Below are 23,904 nucleotides of genomic sequence, written 5' to 3'. Positions count from 1 at the left end.
ATATATATATATATATATATATATATATCACTGTCCTTTTTTTTATCAATTTTTTTAGTTTTAATTCATAAAAAACAAACAAAACCCATGAACTTACAGCTATGAAAAATATTTTCAAATGAAAATGCTATACATAATATGTAGTGCTAGAGAAATACCTAACCCAGGACAGGTAAAATCATTTTGCAAACAGAACAGTTTGAACCACTTTGATATCTCCTTACAAAGATTAAAATCAAAATACAAAAATATTAAACCTCATGTTTAGAATCTTTATTTCAATTTTGATCCAAATTCATGACATTATTTTGATTCGAATGACTATGAATTATTGCAAATCTGAAATATTTGAAGTTTCAGGTGAGAACTTTTGCCCATATTATGTCCCCTAAAACCCTTTAAAAATATTCCAAGTGGAAATAATAGGGAATATAAATTAATGTTGAATATCAATTAATGTTGAATATCAATTAATACTGAATATTTATTGTTAAAAGTTCACAAAAATCAGTGGTATCTGAATTTTCACAAGAGCTCCTCTTATCCTTTTTGCATAAAACTAAATTATGCAAAAGTAATTCACAGTACTTCCGATTATGCCTAGTAATTGTGTTTTAAAATTGAAAATGATCGGTTAATAAGTTTAAGAATTTATCCTATACATGCAAATATATAAACATACATGTATATATATATATATATATATATATATATATATATATATATATATATATATTGAGAGAGAGAGAGAGAGAGAGTCTTATTTGTTATTATTTTTGTTGCTATCAACCCATTTTTTGAAGTTTTTGGTTTTTGTTAAAACAGTATATATATATATATATATATATATATATATATATATATATATATATATATATATATATATAGTGGAAGAAGATTCTTAAATTATTGTTGGATTTTTTAAAAGTCAGGGTTTGGTCACCACAACACCTCATCATTAGCCTAAAATAGGAGTGTGTTTCTTCATTCATCATTGGTAATAGCTAGTAAAATAATTATTTTAAAAGAAAATCACATATGATCAGCTTTCTAAATAATTTAGCAATAACAAGAAACTGCAACATATTAGTTTTGAGTGTTAAATAAAATGAAGTAAATGTTGATTAAAATATCTGATTTAAATGTTGATTAAAATATCTTCATTTTACAAATAGAAATTGATCAGCTGATAGTCCTGATGGTTTACTGGTTTGAGCAATTAATGTCTTGATGATTAGATTTGTGAGTTTAATATGTCCTGATGATTTGATGTTAGTTAAGCACAAGAGCTGATGATATTGGTGCTGGTATGGCCCAGATGTTGTATTTGAACAGTCTGTTGTTGATATTGCCTAGCACAGGATTAGTGTCAAAATGATTCACTTCATAGAATCCTACAAGAATGCAACTGTAAACAAGAATGCAACTGTGCAGACATTATGTAGGCACAGTTGCAGGTTTACTTCTATAGTTATGTCCACAGACTGAAACATCTTAAAAATGTGTTTAGTAAAATCCCAAGTTTTTGGCACTATTAAAAGAGTAAATATTTTGAATGTTTTACACCAGGTTAGCAATAATGAGAATAAAATGCAACTGATCTGATAACTGTTGGCACCAAACTAAGAATTTGCACCAAGACTGTCTCTTCTGCTGAATTTAGTTCAATAATTAACTCCTTGCTGTTGTTCGCCTGTACTCGTTACAAACTACAAGAGTCGTTCCTAAAGTAAAACCTGTTTGACTTTTAACTAAAAAAGTTGAAGAGCTACAAAGACGAGGCCGATACTATTAAAATGAGCAACCTTTTGTGCTCCAGATTTTTTCTACATAGTCACCAACATTCTCAATGCACTTTTATCAGGAATTCAATGACATCTCTGCTTCTGACACACATCCATGACAGGGGGTGCTTTCTTAAAGTCTCACACCAATATATGCAACAGATGGAAATTTCAGGTCACGAACAAATAAACTCAGTCATCATAACATTGCAATTCGAAATCCTCATTGATCTATTTGGGCAGAATATAGGAGGCATTACTTTTGGAATGCCCCTCTTACTTTGCTGTTGTCCTATTACAAGTATAGGCATGTTCAACAGCCCAATCTCTTCTAACTAGGCATATCACTAGAGATGCAATATATGGATGATGGCAAGACACTTAAATAACTGCTCCTCATTCACAAATGATAAAACAGAATTCATCAATGTCTACCATATAGAAAACGTGAAAATCAATTTGGTGCAAAGATTTACAAGCACAAGTATTAACTAATGTTTTTTGCAGGTGACTTTGCATAGATTCTTAAACAAACAAGCGATCACAAACAGATAATGAGTGTGATCTTTTGTGAGAAGAGAAAGCAGTGGAACTTAAGGAGCAGAAGAGACGTCAAATAGACATTCGAGAGGATAGCAGTTATCTCTCGGAACTTCGTGTTTGAAAAAATAAGATGTACTTTAAGATAATCTGATGAACCATTACAATTTCATGTGCTTAGAATGATTCTCTTTCTCTTGTTTACTCTCTTCTTGTTCTGCTTCTTTTGCAGTTCAGATAAATGATCGACATATTGAGAATAAATCATTCTGCTTTCAAAAGATTTAGTATCGTATTACTTAAAATCAAAGCCAAAAAGTAAGGAACATTATTGGAACATTGATCAATGTTATGAACTGTGATTAATTTTGAAGTGATCTGTGATTAGAATTTCTTACTATTGGATTTGAGGACATCCAATTTATAATCAGCAGAGAAGCAGTCCCATGGCAATGTGTTCCATAAGTGGAGTGACCTTGCAAAGAAGCTCTGTCGATAGAAATTATGAAACATGTTGTTGAATTAAGGTACAAATGATGACTATGCAGTTGCAATTTTACTAAATTAGGGTACTTTTTAACCATTTATAAGTTAATAATAAATTAAAAGTTACTTTCTCCCAATGGATATAAACTATAGCATTGTGTGAGAAAAGTAAATATTTACAGAGGATATTTCCTCTGTAAATATTTACTTTTCTCACACAAGTTTAGAGAAAAAAAACCCCAGTAATTTTAAGAAAAAATTATGAAAGAAAAAATATGTGTTGGAAGGGAAGTTGGTACTTGAATACTTTCAGTATCACTCGAGTATTGTTAGCATTTGTACTAAAACTAAGGTTACCTCCTTGGTTGTATGTGAAATTTGCTAGTGTTCAGGAAGCTACATTTAGTAATTGGTCATCTATTTACAGGATATGATCAGAAGTTGCAGCACTTATACAGTCAAGACAGGAAGTTGGACTTCCTAAAAACAAAACCTGATTTAATTAAAAGACAACATCAGAGAAATAAGAGGAAAGAATGAAGGTTAAAAAAATGTGTTGATTATAACTTATACTCATCATTATTTGATGAGTGAACAAACTTGAATTCTATTAATAATCTGGTAATGGGTACATTTATTTTGTGATAAAAAAAGGAAAAGCTTCTTCATTTTTTATTTTTGTTTTTAACAATGTGATTTAACATGATTTTTCTGTTTAATTGCATATTAAGCTGAAACATGATAGCTGTCATGTTTTAGTGTGTACAAAAAATTAAACACAAAGTGCCATTTTATCCATAGCTGAGGGGAAGATTGTGCATTCATACCTTTCTCAATACTATTAGATCTGATAAATGGCCGATTGCAGATGTCACCCATAACTGCAACCATTATTATGATTGATTAGCATACAATTAAAAATATTCTACATAAATATTAATACAATCATAATATGCAGATCAAATACTGATAGTTCTCAACAAATTCCTCAATCTTATTTTACTATTATTTCTAATTAAACTAGCAGTACCCATTAACCGGCGTTGCCGGGTGGAAGCATGACAGATCCAGAACAGAATTGGTAAAGGACCTTCCTTGAAAACAAATTAAACTACGGTTGTTAGTGGTGGCTACTGTCGTCCCTGGAAAATAGTGGATACTGATGGTCGTGGTCCAAATGAAATAATCTGGCTTCCACTGTCGGATATTGTTTTCCAGTGGCAGCTATTGAAAGTCACTGTCTGTGATTATCTGCACTGTTGGTTACTCACGATTAGTGTTAGTTTGGGGCGATAACCTGCAGATATTAGCTGATTCTAAAGAAAGCATTTAATAACTCTTTAGACTGAGCGAAAACAGAGGTATATAACTGCCTTCTGCCGATGATAGTATATTTCAAGTCAGCCATTGTTTTTCTTCTCGGTATAGTGCACACATATTTTTCTAAAGTAGCTCTAGCACATCTTTTAAATAATACAATATTCTATAGAAAGTAAAAGTATTAAAAAAACAAATGTATTACAAATAAGTGTTTCCATAGCCAATAAAATGTATGCATGATATTTTTTTATTTGAAAGTGTCTAATCAGTTTTAAAAATATAGTGTTGACATGATAAGTCACAGCTATGATGCCTAGGTAATTGGTCAAGAATATAAAAATAAATTAAATCATCAACAGGAATAAAAAATGAAAAAAAAACAAAAAAACATTGTTATAGTTTTGATAATCGCTCAAAAATCGAACATTAAATATTGGTACATGTAAAAGAATTTTTTTAGGGCCATTTTGGGGTATGGTGGAGGATAGACGCGTTTCGGTATTTTGTGCATATTTGCATTCCCAAACCCACTCTGTGTTTACATTTTGACAGTATTCTGTTCGAGCAAGGAAAGAGCAAACTGTGTTTAATTACATTTCATGTTAGTTCCATGTGCGCAAGGAAAGATTTAGCAGTGTGTGTTAAAACACCAATAATTCTCAAACCTTTCGTTAGAGCTCACCGTAATAAAATTTTAAGGCTTTCAGTATTTAATTTTAATAATTTTGAACGATTATCAAGACTTCAAGGAGGCTGTTTATGTTTTTGCATCATGTGTGTAAGTTATGTATAGTTTATTTTTACTGATGTATGTTAACATGCTGAATTGTTTCAAATAAGTTGCCATTATTTATTTAACATTTGGACAATTTTAAGGTTAGAGGTAGTTAAATTTCGAGACGGCCAAAAATTGAAAGAAAAAAAAGGAAAGAAGGTATTTTTTTATGACCTAACCCAGCGTAGTATAAACACCCCAACCTCCCATATTAATAACGGCTTTTAGAATAAACACCACCAACCACGGAAGCTGTTCTTACTATGTGGAGGTTGGGGGTGTTTATTCTGAAAGCCGTTCTTATCACGGGAGATAAGCTAGGTTTAGTTGTTAGAAAATACCTTATTGTAGGCCGTATAAATGTAACAAGCTCAGAAAAAAAAAAAAAAAGATCAGTAGACTGTCTTTATTTATTAAGTGTTAAACGACGCTTGGTTACGTCATACAAAAATATAAAAATAACTTTCTATACAAAAAAAAAAATTTTTAAATAAATTTGATAAAAAAAAGAAATAGGTAAATTTTTACATTAGGTTCACCTCCACAATTTTCTTTAAAATTACGATTTTTCTGGGTTTTCAACTATGCTGATTAAGAAAATCTTGTTTAAATTTTGCAGAGACACATAGTTTTCAATATATAGAAACCTATATTATGCACTGTAATTCACTGGCCATCATGTTTGTACGCAGTTTAAAGTTTAAACAATCAATCTAAATAGAAAAACAGTTTTGATTTTCAACTTGTTTTATTTTAAGTTATTGGATTTATTATAAGATTGCCGTTTGAAAATTCAGGCAAGTTTTATGCAAAGTTGGAAAATACTTTTCCTTGAATAACAAAGTAATTCAAGCGTCAACAATTGATTAATAGTTGTAACAAAACAAATATTAAATGCATCTGATAAGCATGTGAAGCATTTACATCCTAATATAATGATTTTTTTTCTTCTCGATAATAGATAGTGACCCATTATCTATTGTGTTAATTTTGTTTACTTCAACCGGTTCCATTACTAGAAAGTTTTGATTGCGGTGATTCCATTATCTTGTAACTCTTTTATAGAAAAAAAAAATCTATATATATAGGTAACCTTAGTTAGATGAGTAGGTGCACTATTATTCATGAATATATGCTTTGTATTGAAATGGCGAGTCAGAAACTTGTACAAATCGCAATAGTTAACATTTTCAATTTAATTCTTTCATTGACTTTCAATGATCAAAATAATGACTTGACTGACAATTTCAATTCATATTACCACATCACTGTTTTCTAGCCTTAGACACAGTCATCAGATGAAATCCATCCTTTGGTCTCTCAGCAGGTTTATCCAGTATCACCAGAGATTTGTTTTTACAAATTAATTCAGAAAGGAAAAATTCAAAAAGGAAAAGTGTTAAACGACACTTGGTTACGTCATACAAAAATATAAAAATAACTTTCTATTTCCTGAACCATTTTGTATACATGAAAACCTTTGCTTTACTTACTTGAGTTTGCCTAGAAGATTTCATGATAGATCCCAATTTGCAAACTATTCTCAACCTTTTTTCTTCTTGACTCCCTCAATTCAAGCCTGCTTGTAGACATGGGCACTCATCAATTGTTCTTGTTTTGCTATAACTCCTTTTAGTTTGTGCTAACGTGAGGAACCAAGTATATACATTTGCTTCTCAATCAGAGAGACTTTCAACAATTCCATCGTTTGATGATTTCAGTTAAAATCTTTCATATCTCTAAAGTGAATATTTCTTTACTCAATCTCATATTTTGTTTTCAGCATTTGTTAAATTATTCCATTATTCATCTTATTATAATAGGTCTACTTTATGAAAAACTAGCAACTATTTCTGATGGCCTGCATTCATCAAAAGAGATTATACCTGGAAGAATTGCCCCATAAAGAAGAAATTAATGCCTGTATGTTATCATTGTAACAGAACAGATAGTACACTACCCCTCCCCCATAAAAGGAGCATGTAGTCTCTGAGAAGATGGACTCATTACACCCAAACAGATACTACATTATTTCCTTCCACAAAAGATTACCTCCACCCTTTTAAAAGAGAAGAAGATAACTCAATGTATGGTGTAGGATTACAAAATTGTCAGAATACAACTTGATGCATAGATCTGCATCATAAAGACAAGATAGAAATCAATTTTGAGCTTACACCAAGTGATTTAAGGATTTACAAAATGTTTATAATGAATAGTTAACTCATCATCTGGGGATAATTTGCTGAAGAAAAAGACTAAGACAAACAGTAAAGTGAAAGAGAAAATACTAATACAAAAAGAAAAGAAAAAGAAAAAAGAAGACGAGAGAGTGGAGGGAATGAAGGGGAGAAAACATTGAACAATACATGGCATCACCTTCTGATCAATTGAAACTCTTCAGGACGGGATGCATTTTTTTATCTGATATTTTATTTTCTGATTGTCGATTGATTTATCTAGCTATGCATATTTTCTTTTATTCAATCCTAATATAACCCCGCTACCTGTTGGCTAGTCAAGACTTTGTAATGACATTCGTGCATAATATTTTCCTTTTTGTTTTTGTTTTTTAATCATTCATTCACTTCTTATATCATAATTATGTTTCTTATGGTCACCCCCCCCCCCAAACCTCGATCCATTGAGTTGTTTTATGAAAATTCCATGAAAATTGAATCCCTTACCATAACAAAATTATTTTATATCTGTGTTTGACTATGCATTTTGTAGTTCTTGCCATTCGTATCACTTGAGTGTATAATGAGGAGAGCTTATCTCAGACAACATGTCACATAGCTGACATATCACTTTATACTTTTTTCTTTATTCATGTGTTGTGAGCAATGTGGGAAGAACTGTCAATATATGAAGAAGTGAAGATTCTGTGATATAGGAGACTACATCCGATTCTGATCTCTTCCGGCTCATAACTCAATGCAAAATTATAATTATATATGTATATCCAAATATCAATTTATTAGAAGCCGTTTATAAAATAAATATGTAAATAAAGAAGACTTAAAGTGTTTGTGGGTATATACAGTATTTCGAAATCTTATGTTAATACAATAGATGGAAAAAAATGATAGCATTTATTCACTTAGACGGTATCAATTGTAAGGTTTCAAATCTGCATAATTTCAAATTTTCATAAATTGCAGATATTTCAAATAATGGGTGTCAAAATTAACTAAATTTGTAATGCTCTATTCTATTTGTTGTGGATGTGGAAAAGGACAAATTTAAATTTTATAAAGATTAGTTCAAAACTTTTTGAGTTCATGGGATTTGCATAATAACTTTAACTGGGATGATCTACACCAATATTTTTTTTTTTTTTTTTTTAATATGAGAGTCTGTCTTAGTATGTTTGCTGTTTTTGGACTTACAGAGTTAAAATTTAGTAAAAATACAGATTGTATTAAAGTGGCTATATTTACAATCATAAATTTCTCCACTGAAATAATTTTAACTTATTTTGTTTTTAATGAGATTTAAACTACAAATGATGGGCATAATTATGTAGATTTTAAAAATATGAGCAAATCACAAATTACATTTTTTTTTTTTTTTTTTGCAGGCTCATAACTTTAGTTATAATTTCTAGTTTCATATGATTTATAAACTAAATAAGTTTTGGTTGCTTTGACGTATTTTGAGGTTTGCACTTATTAAAACTTCTAAGCTTAAAGTTGAATCGGGTAATGAATGTGATTGAGCAGCAAAGAAATCAGATTAAACATAGATGAAATGTAGTTTGGTTTTATAGTTATATAAAGTAAAACAATATCCTGAAACAAATACAAGAGAAGTATCTTGTTAAAACGAAGAGCCTTTATTTTGCTTTTGTAAATTTGGAGAAAGATTTACATTCCAAAAGATATTGTTTATTGGACTTTGCGTAAATTAGGGGAAAGTGAGTGGTTGGTGAAGGCTGTTCAAGCAATGTACAGAAATGCTCAAAGTTGTGTTAGAATTAACCGCACATTTAGTGACAGCTTTAATGTTAAAGATCATAGATCTGTAATGAATCCCTATTTATTTTCCTCCCCACGAAGACAGACACAAGATCGGTTTATAATGTGGAGAAAACCCAGTTCCCAAGATTGGGACCAAAAATAAAAAATTACCTTAGTCTAGAGGGCTTTCTCCTTCACTGACCAAGAACAGAACAGATACATTTTGCACCCACTGAGTTTGTTGCTTTTTTATTTGTGTCGTAAAAACATTGTTCAGGGAGTTTTGTATAAATTGTTCAACTTTATGCTGATAATTTAATGCTTGCCTATGAAACAATTGATGGTCCGTTTGTTAAAAAGTTGGAGGAATACTATGGAAAGTAAAGATCTAAGAGTGAATGTTAACACCACCAAGGTAATGATAACTGATTGTAATGTTGTAAAGTCCCTAGAACAAGAAAAGTTCTCCTGCTCAGTTTTCAGAAAAGGAGTTGGCAGCAACTCAATTTTTTGTAGTACTTACAAGCATTGGGTACACAAGAAGTGCAGTTGAATTATTGATAGGTTCATAACCAATTTGTGTGCAAGAAATGGAAAACAATGGAGATGCATAAGAACTCAATTGTGGAAAAATATACAGTAGAACCCCACGATGCAGCATTAAAAATTAGTAACAAAATAAAGTATATAACACACATGTATATAATCAAATAACATAAATAACACTATAAGGTGGGGAAAATATCAAAACCAGGATCCATAAAAACAATGTATTCTACATCGTAACCTGAAAAAAAAACAACAAAACAACGTATCATAGGGCCACCATATCCGGGGTTCTACTATAGTTGGATGGTGAAGCTATCAAGTTTGTTCAAAAATTGTTTTTTTTTTAATTTGATGATAAAACTGGAACACAGACATGCGTTAGTATTAATGTAATTGCAAGCGTTAGGAGTAGATGTAGTAAATTTAAGAAACTTTTATTATTATTAACCAGCATAGCGTTACTGCTGTCGACAAAGAGTCTATTTGGCATGTGTATGTAATGTGAATATGTATGAAAGTTAAATCTGGCCAATGAAGGTTGAAGATATGTGTGGCATGGAATGAAATAATATGAGCATGAGCATCTATGGATACGGCTATGTAAACTGCTGCAAAAGCCAATGCAAAGATTGCCAGAAATTATAAATTCAAAACACAGTGAGGATATAATCAAAAGTTACCATAAGTTTAATTATATGAAAACAATAATTTTTTTTTTCAGGAAAAGTTCAAATAATGGAAACAATTTAGAAAGAAACAAATTTTTTTTCAGTATGTGTATTTCGCATTAGTATATCTCCATGCAAATTTGTTCATTACAATGTGTGTGTGTGTTCATTACAATGTGTGTGTGTGTGTGTTCATTACAATGTGTGTGTGTGTGTGTGTGTGTGTTCATTACAATGTGTGTGTGTGTGTGTGTGTTTTTTTTTGGTCATCCTGACAAATAATCGTGCTTTTTGCATGTTTTCTCTTTTTTGTTACAAGTTTTTTCTTGACAGAAAGGGAGGACTCCTTTAGCAGATATAATATGTTCACACACCATGATGCAATTTATTTTTGACTCAAAAAAATTTCCTGTTTAAATGAATTTCATTGAAACTTGTCATCTGCTGATTGCTGATTCGCTAATCACATTGGCATCAAAGGAAGATTAAATTTCGACAGTATAAGGAAATGTGTGCAAAAAAGAAAACTTCATTGGTTTGGTCACATTGAAAGAATATTTGGGAGTTCTTTGGTTAGTAGATGTAAGTCAATTGAGTTAGCGGGATCAGTAGACAGGGAACGGCCAAGGAAAATGTAGAAAAAAGTGAGAAAGATAGATTTGAGAGAAAGAAGGATAAATGAAGACCCAGCAGAGATAAGTTAGTTTGGAAGTCAATAAAAGTCATATCAGCATGTAAAACAGATATTGATTGGATGACAATTATTCCTGAATCTTTAGTTCCAAACACATTGCAATTTGTTAAACAAATAAATCAAATCAGTTTAACATATTAAAATATGTTAAACTGATTTATTTTTTTATGCCACTTGCATCAAAAATTGGGTACTCATGCACTTATTTGATCCATACTGAAATAATAACGTTATTATTTAAAAAGCCATTCTTAAAATGGGGAGGGGAGGGTGTTTTGTACCTATTCTGTACTTTAACCTTACAATTGAATAAAAAACATCATAAAACGTTAATTAAACTTGGAAATACGATTTAAAAAATAGCGCAAATCAGTAAGTGCATTGACATCACAAATTGTAATACTGTTCCACTTGAACTCATCTAGATTAGAGATGAAATTTTCATACTGCATGCTGACATTCAGCTGAAGTCTAGAGCACATGGACAGTTTTGGAACTTATTTACAAATGAAAAGTATCTGAACACGAGAAAATGTGCAACTTCATCGACTGCATTATTTGGCTCCACATGAAGATTATTAAATCTAAGTATCGTTCTACCGTGACTGATGATCATTTAAAAGTATGCATGAAGCTAGCTATCAGTAACTAATGTCCAGATTATGCATTCCTGGCAAATTCACTTTAGTGCAAGTCATCAGAGTAAGACAATGTCAAAAAATGCAAAGTGTTGGATTGAGTAATTTGTATTCCAAGGTATACCAACATTTATGGATCTTAAAAAAATTTGTATTCCAAGGTATACCAACATTTATGGATCTTAAAAAAATTTGTATTCCAAGGTATACCAACATTTATGGATCTTAAAAAAATTTGTATTCCAAGGTATACCAACATTTATGGATCTTAAAAAAATTTGTATTCCAAGGTATACCAACATTTATGGATCTTAAAAAATTTGTATTCCAAGGTATACCAACATTTATGGATCTTAAAAAAATTTGTATTCCAAGGTATACCAACATTTATGGATCTTTAAAAAATTTGTATTCCAAGGTATACCAACATTTATGGATCTTTAAAAAATTTGTATTCCAAGGTATACCAACATTTATGGATCTTTAAAAAATTTGTATTCCAAGGTATACCAACATTTATGGATCTTTAAAAAATTTGTATTCCAAGGTATACCAACATTTATGGATCTTTAAAAAATTTGTATTCCAAGGTATACCAACATTTATGGATCTTTAAAAAATTTGTATTCCAAGGTATACCAACATTTATGGATCTTAAAAAAATTTGTATTCCAAGGTATACCAACATTTATGGATCTTAAAAAAATTTGTATTCCAAGGTATACCAACATTTATGGATCTTAAAAAAATTTGTATTCCAAGGTATACCAACATTTATGGATCTTAAAAAAATTTGTATTCCAAGGTATACCAACATTTATGGATCTTAAAAAAATTTGTATTCCAAGGTATACCAACATTTATGGATCTTAAAAAAATTTTCAATATATTTTTTTAATAAATGCATTACAAATTTAAATTAGTTATATTCTACTTGGTAGATCATTTTGACTCGGTTATTTTAGAAGTAGTTCATGAATTGCAAAAGTGTGCACACCTCTGAATTAGATCCTTCTTAGACAAGGGGACCATCCAGGTTGTCATCGATGGACATACATCCAAACAGCATAACATTAATGTGAGAATACCTCAGAGATAGATCCTTGGACCACTGTTATTCCTGATATTCTTTAACGACCTCCTTGATAATATTGTGTCAGAGATAGGTATATTTGCTGATGATACAACACTCTATAACATGCATGGGAGAAGAACAGATGTGCACAAATCTATGACAATGGCTGAATCCTTAGAAAATGACCTCTAGACAGTAGTGGCATAGAACCGTAAATGAATGGTAACATTTAATGCTAGTAAGACTAAGTGGCTCTCCTTTAATAATTACAAGAAGCCTCTCCAATCACCGATATCTGTGGCAAATAACTCCTTACTTGAGAATTCTTCCTTGAAACGCCTCACTTTAACATTCACAGGAAATATGAACTAGAAAAAATACATTGCAAGGCTGCTGCAAAAAAGTTGGTTCCCTCTATTGTGCTAGAAGACTACTCACATCTGAGAGTTTCCTGTACCTGTACAAAGCCACCATTCGCCCATGCATGGAATATTGTTGCCACATCTGGGTTGGTGCATCCACCACTAGTCTCTCCTTCTTGGATAAGGTCCAAAAAAGAGTCTGGAATCTAATAGGACCCACTTTGTCAACTCCAGAAAGCTTTTTACTCCAATAGTTACTTCCCTCAAACAGCTAGACTTTGGAATTCCCTTCCTGCTACCCTGACTGTACTGATATGCAGAAGTTTAAATTTAATATATAAACGGCTGTCTATCTGTTGATCTGTCAGTCTCCATATTTTCAAACTATCTCCTCCAGAACTAAAAGTCGCAGAGCGACACTAAGGACCTTAAATGATTGGATTTTTTATGGACTGTTCTTTTATGGGTCTTTAGCCAGTTAAAATTGTTTTTAAGGGGTCAAAAATGGATCAGAGTTGAAAAAAGTTGTTAAATATTTTGTACATTCATCTTAGTTTATTATAATTTTTAATCCCTTTATATGCATGTCACATTAGTACAGTGGTAACGTCACCAGCTTTGAATGCTACAGTTTCGGTTTTGATTCAAGCTGATGGCTCCTAAATATTTTTTTTTACTTTTGAAACCACGACTCTATAATAATATATATGAAATCTGGACAAATTAAAATATCATATTTAAGCATATTGTATGCCTGGGTAAGGAGGTTGTCCTATCAGCAGGTGCAAAATATCGGGACAGCTGCACAGCCATTAGGTGAATGGAGTTTGAACATGCAGTAGTTTTTGGTGGGACCTCTTGATACCATATTAGTGAAAACTGCTATGACTTTTCCTTTTCAATGGTCTACAAAGTCTTCCTCCTTCACTTATTCCTTCATCCCTATTCTCTCTCTTTCTCGCTCTTCATAACTCTGTTGACCTCTTGGACAAACTCCACAACCTAAATATGAAAAATTCCAACAAATAAAACAAGAGAAAACTCAGAATTACAGCTTCGAATGTAGACTTCCACTATAAGGTCACTAATATGAGGGGTCTATATTCCAACCTTTCAAAGGTTTAAATCTAACTCTGGGAGACCAAACCTGACTTCTTGTTCTTGTGTGAAACTGGCATTAACTCAACTGCTTCCTTAGCCGATTTCTCCATTAAAGGTTATTCTAACTTCACATCCAAACTCGAATCTCAAGATCACCATGAACATGGAACATATGCCTGCATTAAGGATATCTTCTCTTGTGACAGAGACATCTCCAAAGAAGTCCCCCAAACATCTCTACATGTTTTTTAGAGTAGTGTTTACTCATAGCACAATTGTCCTCTACCATCCCCACAATGATGGAGTAGCTATCTTTGAGAGTATCACTAAGCAAACTGATCATATCCTCTCTGCCAACATTCACATCTGTAGAGATTTCAATGTTCACAAAGTCGAACGGCTGGTTCATTCAAATAAAACAGATGATGAAGGGAGATTTTTTTATGATTTCTTCACTTGTTTATGATCTAAGACAGATTGTTAACAGACAAATACAAGTACTCGATGTTGATGGACAATTTACAAATCTTCTACATCTTTTTCTAACAGCATTCTCTTAACTGTGCTCATCCTCAGTTCTGTTTCCTCTAAAATCTTCTGTTGTAAAGATGAGAACAAAGTATAACAAAACCCCAAATATCCCACTCCATCAAATAGTGTACCAATACTCACCACGACTGGGACAATTTCCAAACGTTCATATCAGAACTACCCCATTTAAGGAGAATGCCTCTGCTATAGCATTCAACTTATCTGATTGGTTAACCATCAACATAGACAGCTAGCTACTCCCCAAAAATTCTAACAGAAACAATACAGGCAACCATGGTAAACCCCTGAGAGTACTACCGCTAGTGCACATAGAAGGCACTACTTCAATTGGTTTAAACATAAAAGATGTTTTGAAACTAAAGTCGCCATTAGAATTGCCAGTAATTACTGCAAAAAGATTATAGAAAACATGAAAAATCATATGCTCAGTCCATAAAGTCCAACGTAGAAGAACAGAAGCTTGGTTCCATGAGTTTTGGCAAATAACAAAAAAGGTCCTGAACAGATGTGAGTCCTCTATCCCAATCATCATCAATGGGCCTGACATGATTTTGTCAGCATTTGACAAAACCAAGAACTTTGTATCAAGTTCAATCCTATACGATCAAGACCACATATTTCACAAATTTCCTCCCAAGACTGACAAATAATCTGAGCAACTACTACAAATCTCTCTATGATGTTGCCACACTCATTAAGAACCTCGATGCCAGCAAAGCCATAACAATATTCCAGTCATAGTACTCAAAAAGCTGCAACCGGAACTAGTACTCATTTTTCTAAAGCTGTTCAATCAATGTCTAAAGGAGAAATGCTTTCCAACACATTGGAAAGTGTCATTAGTTTGTTCAATATTTAAAAATACTGGAGATTGGTTTTCTACATCTCAGTACAGATCAATTAGTCTTCTGTGTGTCATGAATAAGTTGTTTGAATCCATGTTAAATAGAGAAATTGTCAACCATCTCAGCAAAACAACCTACTCAGTGACAAGCAATATGGTTTCTGTCCTGTGAGATCTACAGCTGATGTACTGACTGTAGTTTCATATAGGATTAGTGAATCTGTCAATGGCTCTTGACATGAAAATCATTTGATAGAGTTTGGGATCAGGCTTTACTTCACATGATTTCCAGCTATGAAATATCTGGAAATGTTCTCCCAATGATCAAATCTTTTCTCTCCGATAGGTTTATACAAGTAATCATTGCTGAACAGAAATTTGAAACTCAAAGTATCGACACTGGCATGCCTCAAGGATCCATCCTGGGCCTAAATCTCTTCCGTATCTTCATCAATAATCTCCCAAATTACAATTTAAGTTAATTCATCGACATATACGCAGATGACACTACCTTCTATGGCAACACTTCAAAGGCCAACAACAACTAAGATCTCTCTGAGTCTCTTTCCCCCCAACTTTGAGTATGTGGTGCAATAGGGAAAAAGGTGGCTGGTTAATTTTGATGCATCCAAAATCAAGCTTCTATCTTTTCACCATAAACGCTCTGATTGCTACTTGGCCCCAATTGATATGAATAGATCTGACCATCACTCCTGACCTAAAATATGAGACTTACATTAAATATGTTGCCAAGGTCGCCAGAAAAATAGTTGCGTCATTTTACCGTGCCAAAGCAATCCTCTACCTGTATAACAGCTAGATACATCCTAAAATGGAGTAATGTTGCCACATCTGGGCAGGAGTTGCTATTCTACCTTGACAAAGTTCAAAATCGGCTTCAAAACCTAGTGGGGAATGCCCTTTTCTCTTCCCTGTAACCTCTTTCCCACAGAAGAAACGTTGCAAGCCTGTCTCTACTCTATCGTTATTTTCATGGCAAGTGCTCATCTGAGCTTCAATCTATGAATAGATAAATACCAAAAGAAGAAGAGATGTGTAAATTTCTATATTTCCAACCCATCCCACTATTTCTTTTTCTCTTCAGTATGCATCACATATTTTTGAGAATGCAGGGTTCGGTGGTCCACATAGCAATTAGCACTTCTCTTCTCCTCCTGGTATTCATCTTCAGTAAGAGATGGATCCTTTTCTCCACGATTTCCACACACTTGTTGCCTTCTGCACATGACCTTGTACATACAATTAAACTTTTTCAATTATAAAGTAGAGTTGAATATGTGTATTTGTGAGCATAGTCTCACCATTTGTTCTAATGCTGATTCTTTTGTGTTCAGTGAAAATCTGCTTATGCAATGCTATTTCCACTTCTTCTGTAGCCAGACTCAGTTCCTTACTACATATCACTCATTTATAAAGCGTTTAATTCCTCATGTGAATAAGTCTTTTCAGTACGGGATTGCATAGTTTCACTGATGAAATCTTGAAATCACTACATGATATGATGTAGTAGAGTAGTGTAAGTGTTTTTGTAGTTGCTGAAAAGATTATGATGAATGAGGTAGATCATATGTTTGCATCTTTGTTGTCAAATTTGTAAATGAGCTCTTTTGAAATTATAGTCACATTTGTTTGCCTTGCTGCCATAAACTTGTTAGAACACCATTTTATTCAGACTGAATAGAAATTTCTATTCTATAATTTCCCAATACACCATTTTTGATTATGCAATTTAATAAGGCATTCAGTATTCTAAAAAATCATACAATTAGTGGAATTTTGCAAATGTTCAATATTTTTTATGTCACTAATTTTGAAACATTTATGACATATGGATTATGAAAGAGATTGATAAATTCTTTGCAAATATATTTTAATCTATCTATATATCTATAAAAGTGAAAGTGTCTGTGTGTGTATGTGTGCGTCTATCTGTCTGTATACATTTTCCTACACAATAACTGTCAATTTTTAGTCTACAGACTCGAAATTTGATATACAGGGTACTGAGATTTGGGAAAATCTTTGCAATCCGTTTTCGGCCAGAAATTTGGCTGGTCAAAGTTCAACGCTTTGACCTTTGAGAACTCTACCAAACTCCTCTGCCAATTTGGGGTCTAAACACTTGAAATTTTAGATATAGGTTCCTTGGACATGGATTTAACTTAATAACTTGATTTGAGCCCAAACAATAAATGTTAAGGGGTCATAATAGGGGTCAAATTTTAAAAAAAATTGACTCCTTTTTTTTTTGCTCAACATACATCTCCAAACACCCGGCCAAAATGCTAGTATTTCATAAAATTACAGTCTTTACAGCAAAATTGATACAGCATGTATGTCATTTAACAATGCTTTGAGGGAGAGCTATGTTTGTGCATTCCGACCTCATTCTAGATGTTCTCACTAATATCAATATAATGATTTAGATTAGCATGAAAAGCAGTGAAAAAAAAATGGTGGCTAAAGAGATTGTTAAAATAAAAAGAGGGAGAGTAAAATATTGTTAAAATTTTTACAATGAAAAAAAATTTGTATAAAACATTCAACAAATTTTGAAGTTATTTTTCAAAGTTGCACAAATAAATTTTTGGTTTTAGTTCAAAAAACCATTATACATCCGAGATACATTTGAAAAAGATTAAATAATTAAACTTTGTTTTTTTTTTCAAATATATTTGCATCAAATGGCATTTTTTACTCAATCTTAAACGTAGGAAACCAAAACGACATCACTGGTGGCCAACACACATAAAATTATCATTCAATAACATTAGATTTAATTTTTTGAGTGTTGTTAGACTTATGAAAGAAATTGAACTTCAAGAGAATCTCGGACTCAATGATTCTTGCTCTATTTTGTTGTCAGTCATACGTTAGAAGAACTTTGCAGGATTGTTCTCACCTCCGGTCACTTCTTACCATGGTTCTGTAAGTCTCATTTAATCTGTGGAGAGAGGAAAGTACCTTGCAGCACTTTGGATCAGCTGCAAAATTAATACTTACTATAGTCCCCAACACATAAACCTATCCCTTTTAATCATTTTGTACAATAAGAACCTGATTTTTATACAAATGATGGCAAAGGTGAATATGATTAATATCATAAAACAAATGATATGAATTAAAATAGCATTTATTACACACTGAAGATTGAACCTTCAACCTTCAGCTTGACTGGTATTTTTTTTATTTTTGTCACAATTCAGCTAGATTTTCCACACACACACACACACACACACACACACACACAAAAAAAAAAAATCGACCGTGTCTTTAATTCTGCCTTCGTAAGGATTCAAGTAAATAGTGCCACGAATACAACAAAAAATATCTTATGTGCCAATTAAATTATGTAAAACTCTAAATATTTTTTTTCAACTTTTAAACAGTTGACCATACTTTCTCATAGACAAGTTAACATTTGCTTTTCTTTCTTTTATTAATATTACAAGTGTAGGTATATATAGCTGTGCTTTTCTTTCTTGCGTCTCAATGGTAAACAATCACGCATGTTATGTTTTCCCTAGTGATTTCAGTGTACTTGTTGTTGTTTCTTAATTCTTACAAAAAAAACAAAAAACAAAAACAAACAAACAACAACAACCAGGATGTGTTTGATAAGACTTGAGATTGTGTTGTCAGTGATTAAATCACAAAAAGGACAAGTTTAACAAAAAACGAAATTCTATTGATTTATTTGTAATCTAAATAGTGATGTGCAGGAAAATGGTGGGTGGAAACCAGGCATCCAAGTTTGAGGCAAAGGATAATCATAATCAAACTATCCCAGTTTCTCAATGTTTTTCAGTACTAGGATCTATACTAGAGTCTCTGGAGCATAAAATGAAGGATTTGAATCTAAAAAAGTTTATTTTTGTGTCGAATTAATTTTATGCTGCAAAGTTTAATTGCTGCAGATATTTTGCTTATTTACCTGCCCACTGTGTGGCAAAGTTAGACACAAGGTCAGTTTCTTGTGAATAATCTCAGCTTCCTCAAAATGTTGGCATTCCTAAAATGGCAAAACCAACGTTTTAAGGATCAATTGTACTATAGGGACAGTTAAAATATCTCCACTCCTTTCGCTTGATATTGTCCCAAATGTTGGATAAAAATTGATAGAACATTTTGTCCCGGTATAAAATCCTTATATATTTTTAACGTATCAGGACTTTTCTCTCGGGACCCAAAGCTACCAGAGTTTAGGTAATTATTGGAGTGGCTTGTACTCTGTTGCCTGAGGTTGGCCTTGTGTAGTTCTAGGAGATCCACCTTCTCAGGCCTTGCCTTTGATAGTGGGTTATTTTATTGCTAATTACCTGGTGTGATCGTGCCGAGCATTCTTTACAGTTTAAGTACAATTTAAAACCAGAATTAGTTCCATCTAAAAATGTAGTTGAGACCCAAGCGAAATAAACGAGATATTCTAACGCTCACTGTAACCAATAAAACACCTGAGTGCAATCTAAATCAACGGCAAACAAATAGTTGCTTTGTTTTTGTTTATTATTAATCGAATATTTACTGAAACAAAAAATAAAAGAAAACTAAAAAGAAATTTTCAAACCACTATATAAAGATGATACATTTTTTAAAAATTTCTTTATGATATCTTCTTCACTGTTAACTGTGCTGCACTTTTATCACAGACAAATCGATTTTTTAATACATCGTTTTAAGAATATTACGTACTTAATTGTCATATCGAAAATAGTAATATATCTATAAAAAAAGAAAGTCTATCGCTATAGATGACAAATATTGCCGTCATAAACAAGTAATCTAAAATATTCGTTTCAGAGTTATGTCCCTTGTGTTTAGACTCTTGCTGTATACTTTATAACGTCTAAGAAAAATGCAATTTTACCAAATTTTCCGTAAAATTTACTTTTAACTATAAATAGCTTCATACTCGATGATGTTTTGTAATTTTTGGATATATTACTATTTTCGACATGACAATTAAGTACATAATATTGTTTTTGCTTAAAACGACATATTTTAAAAAAAAAATCGATTCGTCGACTCTTTCTTAACAAGCATCAACAAATAAAAGTGAACGAAAGAATTTTCGGATATTATACAACTATTTTTGAATATCTTTATATAAAACTTTCCAATTTCATAAAGCGTAAACATCAACATTCAATTCATTCTTATCCCCCCCCCCTTTTTTTTTTTTTCGATTATCGGAAAAACTAAAATTTCTAAGAATGTTTTTATCCTCTGTATTATATCTTGGGAGGGGGGAGAATTCGACTCGAGTTGATTGTGAACTTCAATTGTTTAATGTCCATAATTCAATCACCGGCGGCCATGTTTTTAGTGTGTTAGGTATTTTTTTACATTAGGTCCACCTCCACAATTTTCTTTAAAATGACGACTTTTCGACTATGCTGAATACGAAATTAAAATTTTGCAGAGACAAATAGTTATCGAGATATAAAGACCTGTATTGTACACTGTAATTCTCTGGCAGTCATGTTTTTACGCGCGATAAAACAAGTCTACTCTGCGATAAAGACTTGTTTATAGTGCGCACAACATAGTCGATAGAGAATTACAGTGCATACTGCAAAATTAAAGTGCGATTTTCGTACTCAGCATAGTCGAAAACCTTACAGTGTCGTCATTTTAAAGAAAATTGTGGAGGTGGAGGTGGACCTAATGTAAAAATTTACCAAATAAACTGACTCTTCTTTTTAAACAAAGTTTTAACGGAATTTAACAATGTCTATATTAATTAAATAAAAAGGTGCTTACGCATCCATGTTAGCGCGCTATTTTTTTTTTAAATAGTGTTTTCGAGTTAAAATCAATTTAAAGTGAAAGTACAGACCCCTTCCTATGTTAAGAATGGCTTTCTAAATTATTTCAGCGCGGTAACAGATGTATAACATAAAAAATAGTAGATCTCGTGTGTGACACTGTTTGTGTTTCTTGCTCAGACGTACATTGAATTATTTTTGTTTATTATTAATCGAATATTTACTGAAACGAAAAATAAAGGAAAACTAAAACAAACTTTTAAGGGGTTTGTATTACTGTACACACAGATTCGAAAAAGTTGTCAAAAACACAAATATATAACAAATAAATGTTATCAAAGGCAAGATAAGTTACTTTTCTACCAAACTGGATATATTTTTGGTGGTTTTATTCAATTTAACATGTTTATTCAGCTCGAAAAGCATACAGTGTTTACTGATGTTGCAAAATTCAAAATGGCGCCCGACTCTCTCTTTAACACGGTAAGTTCGGGGAAAGGTGTTATAAATAATAAACTAAACAAAATACTGTTAGAAATTCGCTCAAGATATGTTACCGTGACGTAACTTGACATATATTTGGTGGTTTTTAAATAGTATTTTGTCTAGTTTATTATTTATAACACTTTTTCCCAAACTTACCATGTTAAAGAGAGACTCGAGCGCCATTTTGAATTTTCCAATACATCGGTAAACACTGTATGTTTTTCGAGCTGAATAAACATGTTAATTGAATAAAAACACGAAAAATATATCCAGTTTGGAAGAAAAGTAACTTATCTTACCTTTGATAACATTTATTTGTTATATATTTGTTTTTTGACAACTTTTCGAATCTATGTGTACAGTAATACAAACCCCCTTTTCTTTTTTAACCGTAACCTAAGAGTTAAGTTTACGTTCAGCAACAGTCGGTTTGGCACGATTCTAATTCTGAAGAAGCTCTTCTTCATCTGGACAACGCCGGGTAAAAAACGGCTAATTAAATGATAAAGAAGAATAAATAAACGCACCAATCATTAATTTCAGGAGAAAAAGAGAAGAAGCGTTTCAGTTTCACAACAAGAATTAATTTTACTCTAAATTTGGACGAATACCAGGCAAAAATGGGCGAGATATTCTAACGGCCCCTATAGTATCTAAGGTTTTATTAGGGATTGTTGAAAGATGATTCAATTCAATTTATTATTGTACCCCTCCCCGTTTTATGCGATTATCAAAAAAGCCTAAAGTCTGTAAGAATGGTTTCATTAAAAAAATAATAATAATAATAATCAAAGACGGTGATTTTTTTAGTTGTTTTATTGTTGCGTCTCTGTTTTCGCATCTCAACTAGAAATGATGTAAAAAAAAAAATGACGCATGACTCCACAAGACACGGTTTTCAACCACGATGGAATTGGATACATAATAAATGAATTAAATCTAATGAACATTATCATTAAACAAAATCACAACAAAATATTTACCACCGTAATTCCGCAAAGTGGCTGGTTCTCTTTGACATCCATCTATGACGACCGGTGCTGTTTCATCATTTTGATGGTAATTGCCATCCATTTCTTTTGGATGAAATTCTCGATCTGGAGTGACGCGATTCGACATTTCGGATTCTTTCTCATCTAATTCCATGCAACACTCACAGAAGAAGAAGAGGAGGAAGAAGAAAAAGAATACAATGGACGCAGTGAATCTGGTTGCAGGCAGCACCACAGAATGTTGTTGTTGTTTTACCCTCCCCCCCTCTTTTTACGGTTTGGTGGCGACGATAGCAACAGGGAAAATAATGAATTGAGTTAGAAGAAAAATATGAAGTTATGTAAGTAAAGTACCAACCGGACCCACGTTGGTATTATTAACACGAGAGAGAGAGAGAGGGGGGGTAGTACTGTAGTAGTAATAATAATAAACACTTTATGCGTCAAGTTTATCAATAACAAAACAGCGTGAACGATTGAAGTATATGCAAGTATGGAAGGCACAAATAGTTTTTTTTTTTTTTTTTAAATATTTTTCAGTCATCCCAATACTCTCTCTCCCTCCCCCCCTCTCTCTCTTCGGCTTCATATCAAAGGGAAGTTTGTTTCTGTTTGTTCTTAAGAGGTCATTCTCCCATGCATTACTTCATTTTTCTGAAGGGGGGGTATTAGTACCAATCGCCTTACGCGCTCTTACCAGGGAATACAACCGGGTAATGCGCCCATTCAAATTAAATGAGGGATCGAACTGGATTCACCACTTTTAACTGGCCTCATGTTTAACTTTGCAACAGAGCAGGTAAATATCCTTATTTGGAAAAGGTGGAAGGAGACTAAACTGCTGCTTAAAATCAGATTTTCAAAGAAATCTTATTTTCATTTTCTTGGGGAAAAACTAAACAAAACATAAAAAAAAAAACGTATCTTAAATGGGATAAAAATTATCTTGATAGTTCTTCACCTCTTAACATTTTTTCTGGAAATTACCAAAACTATGAGGTGTCTTAAATAAGTTTCCAGACTTTTTCGTATGGACACTTTTATTGAAAGTACACACATGAAGCTCTAGTCCCTTTAAAGTAATCTCCTCCGGCTGCAATGCATTTGTTGTACCATTCCAACAACTTCTGGAAGGTTCCATGGAAGTCCTCGTATGTCGATAGCCTTTATCACAGCCTCTTTCATCACCTCAATTGTTTCATAATGACTGCCTTTAAATTTTCCTTGAGCTTACGGAATAATCAAAAGTTACAGGGAGCAAGGTCTGGGAGGGTGACGAACTGTCTT

The 23,904-nt window shown here is 32.4% G+C and overlaps 1 protein-coding gene across 1 annotated transcript in view; it reads right to left on the bottom strand.

Annotated features, from left to right (window-relative positions):
* LOC145286034 (band 7 protein AGAP004871-like) overlaps positions 1-23,530 on the bottom strand; it is a 139,422-nt gene extending 115,892 nt beyond the window's left edge. Inside the window, exon 1 of the mRNA XM_080134656.1 lies at positions 22,609-23,530. Within this exon, the coding sequence (XP_079990782.1) occupies positions 22,609-22,771 (163 nt within the window). The 5' untranslated portion in view covers positions 22,772-23,530. The remainder of the gene's footprint in view (positions 1-22,608) is intronic.
* Positions 23,531-23,904: the final 374 nt, after the last annotated feature.

Source organism: Euprymna scolopes, chromosome 10 (assembly GCF_053919585.1).
Source record: "Euprymna scolopes isolate OS-2025 chromosome 10, ASM5391958v1, whole genome shotgun sequence".
Lineage (NCBI taxonomy): Eukaryota > Metazoa > Mollusca > Cephalopoda > Sepiida > Sepiolidae > Euprymna > Euprymna scolopes.
Note: the sequence above shows the minus strand (reverse complement) of the source record. Positions and strands in the feature narration are given on the sequence as shown.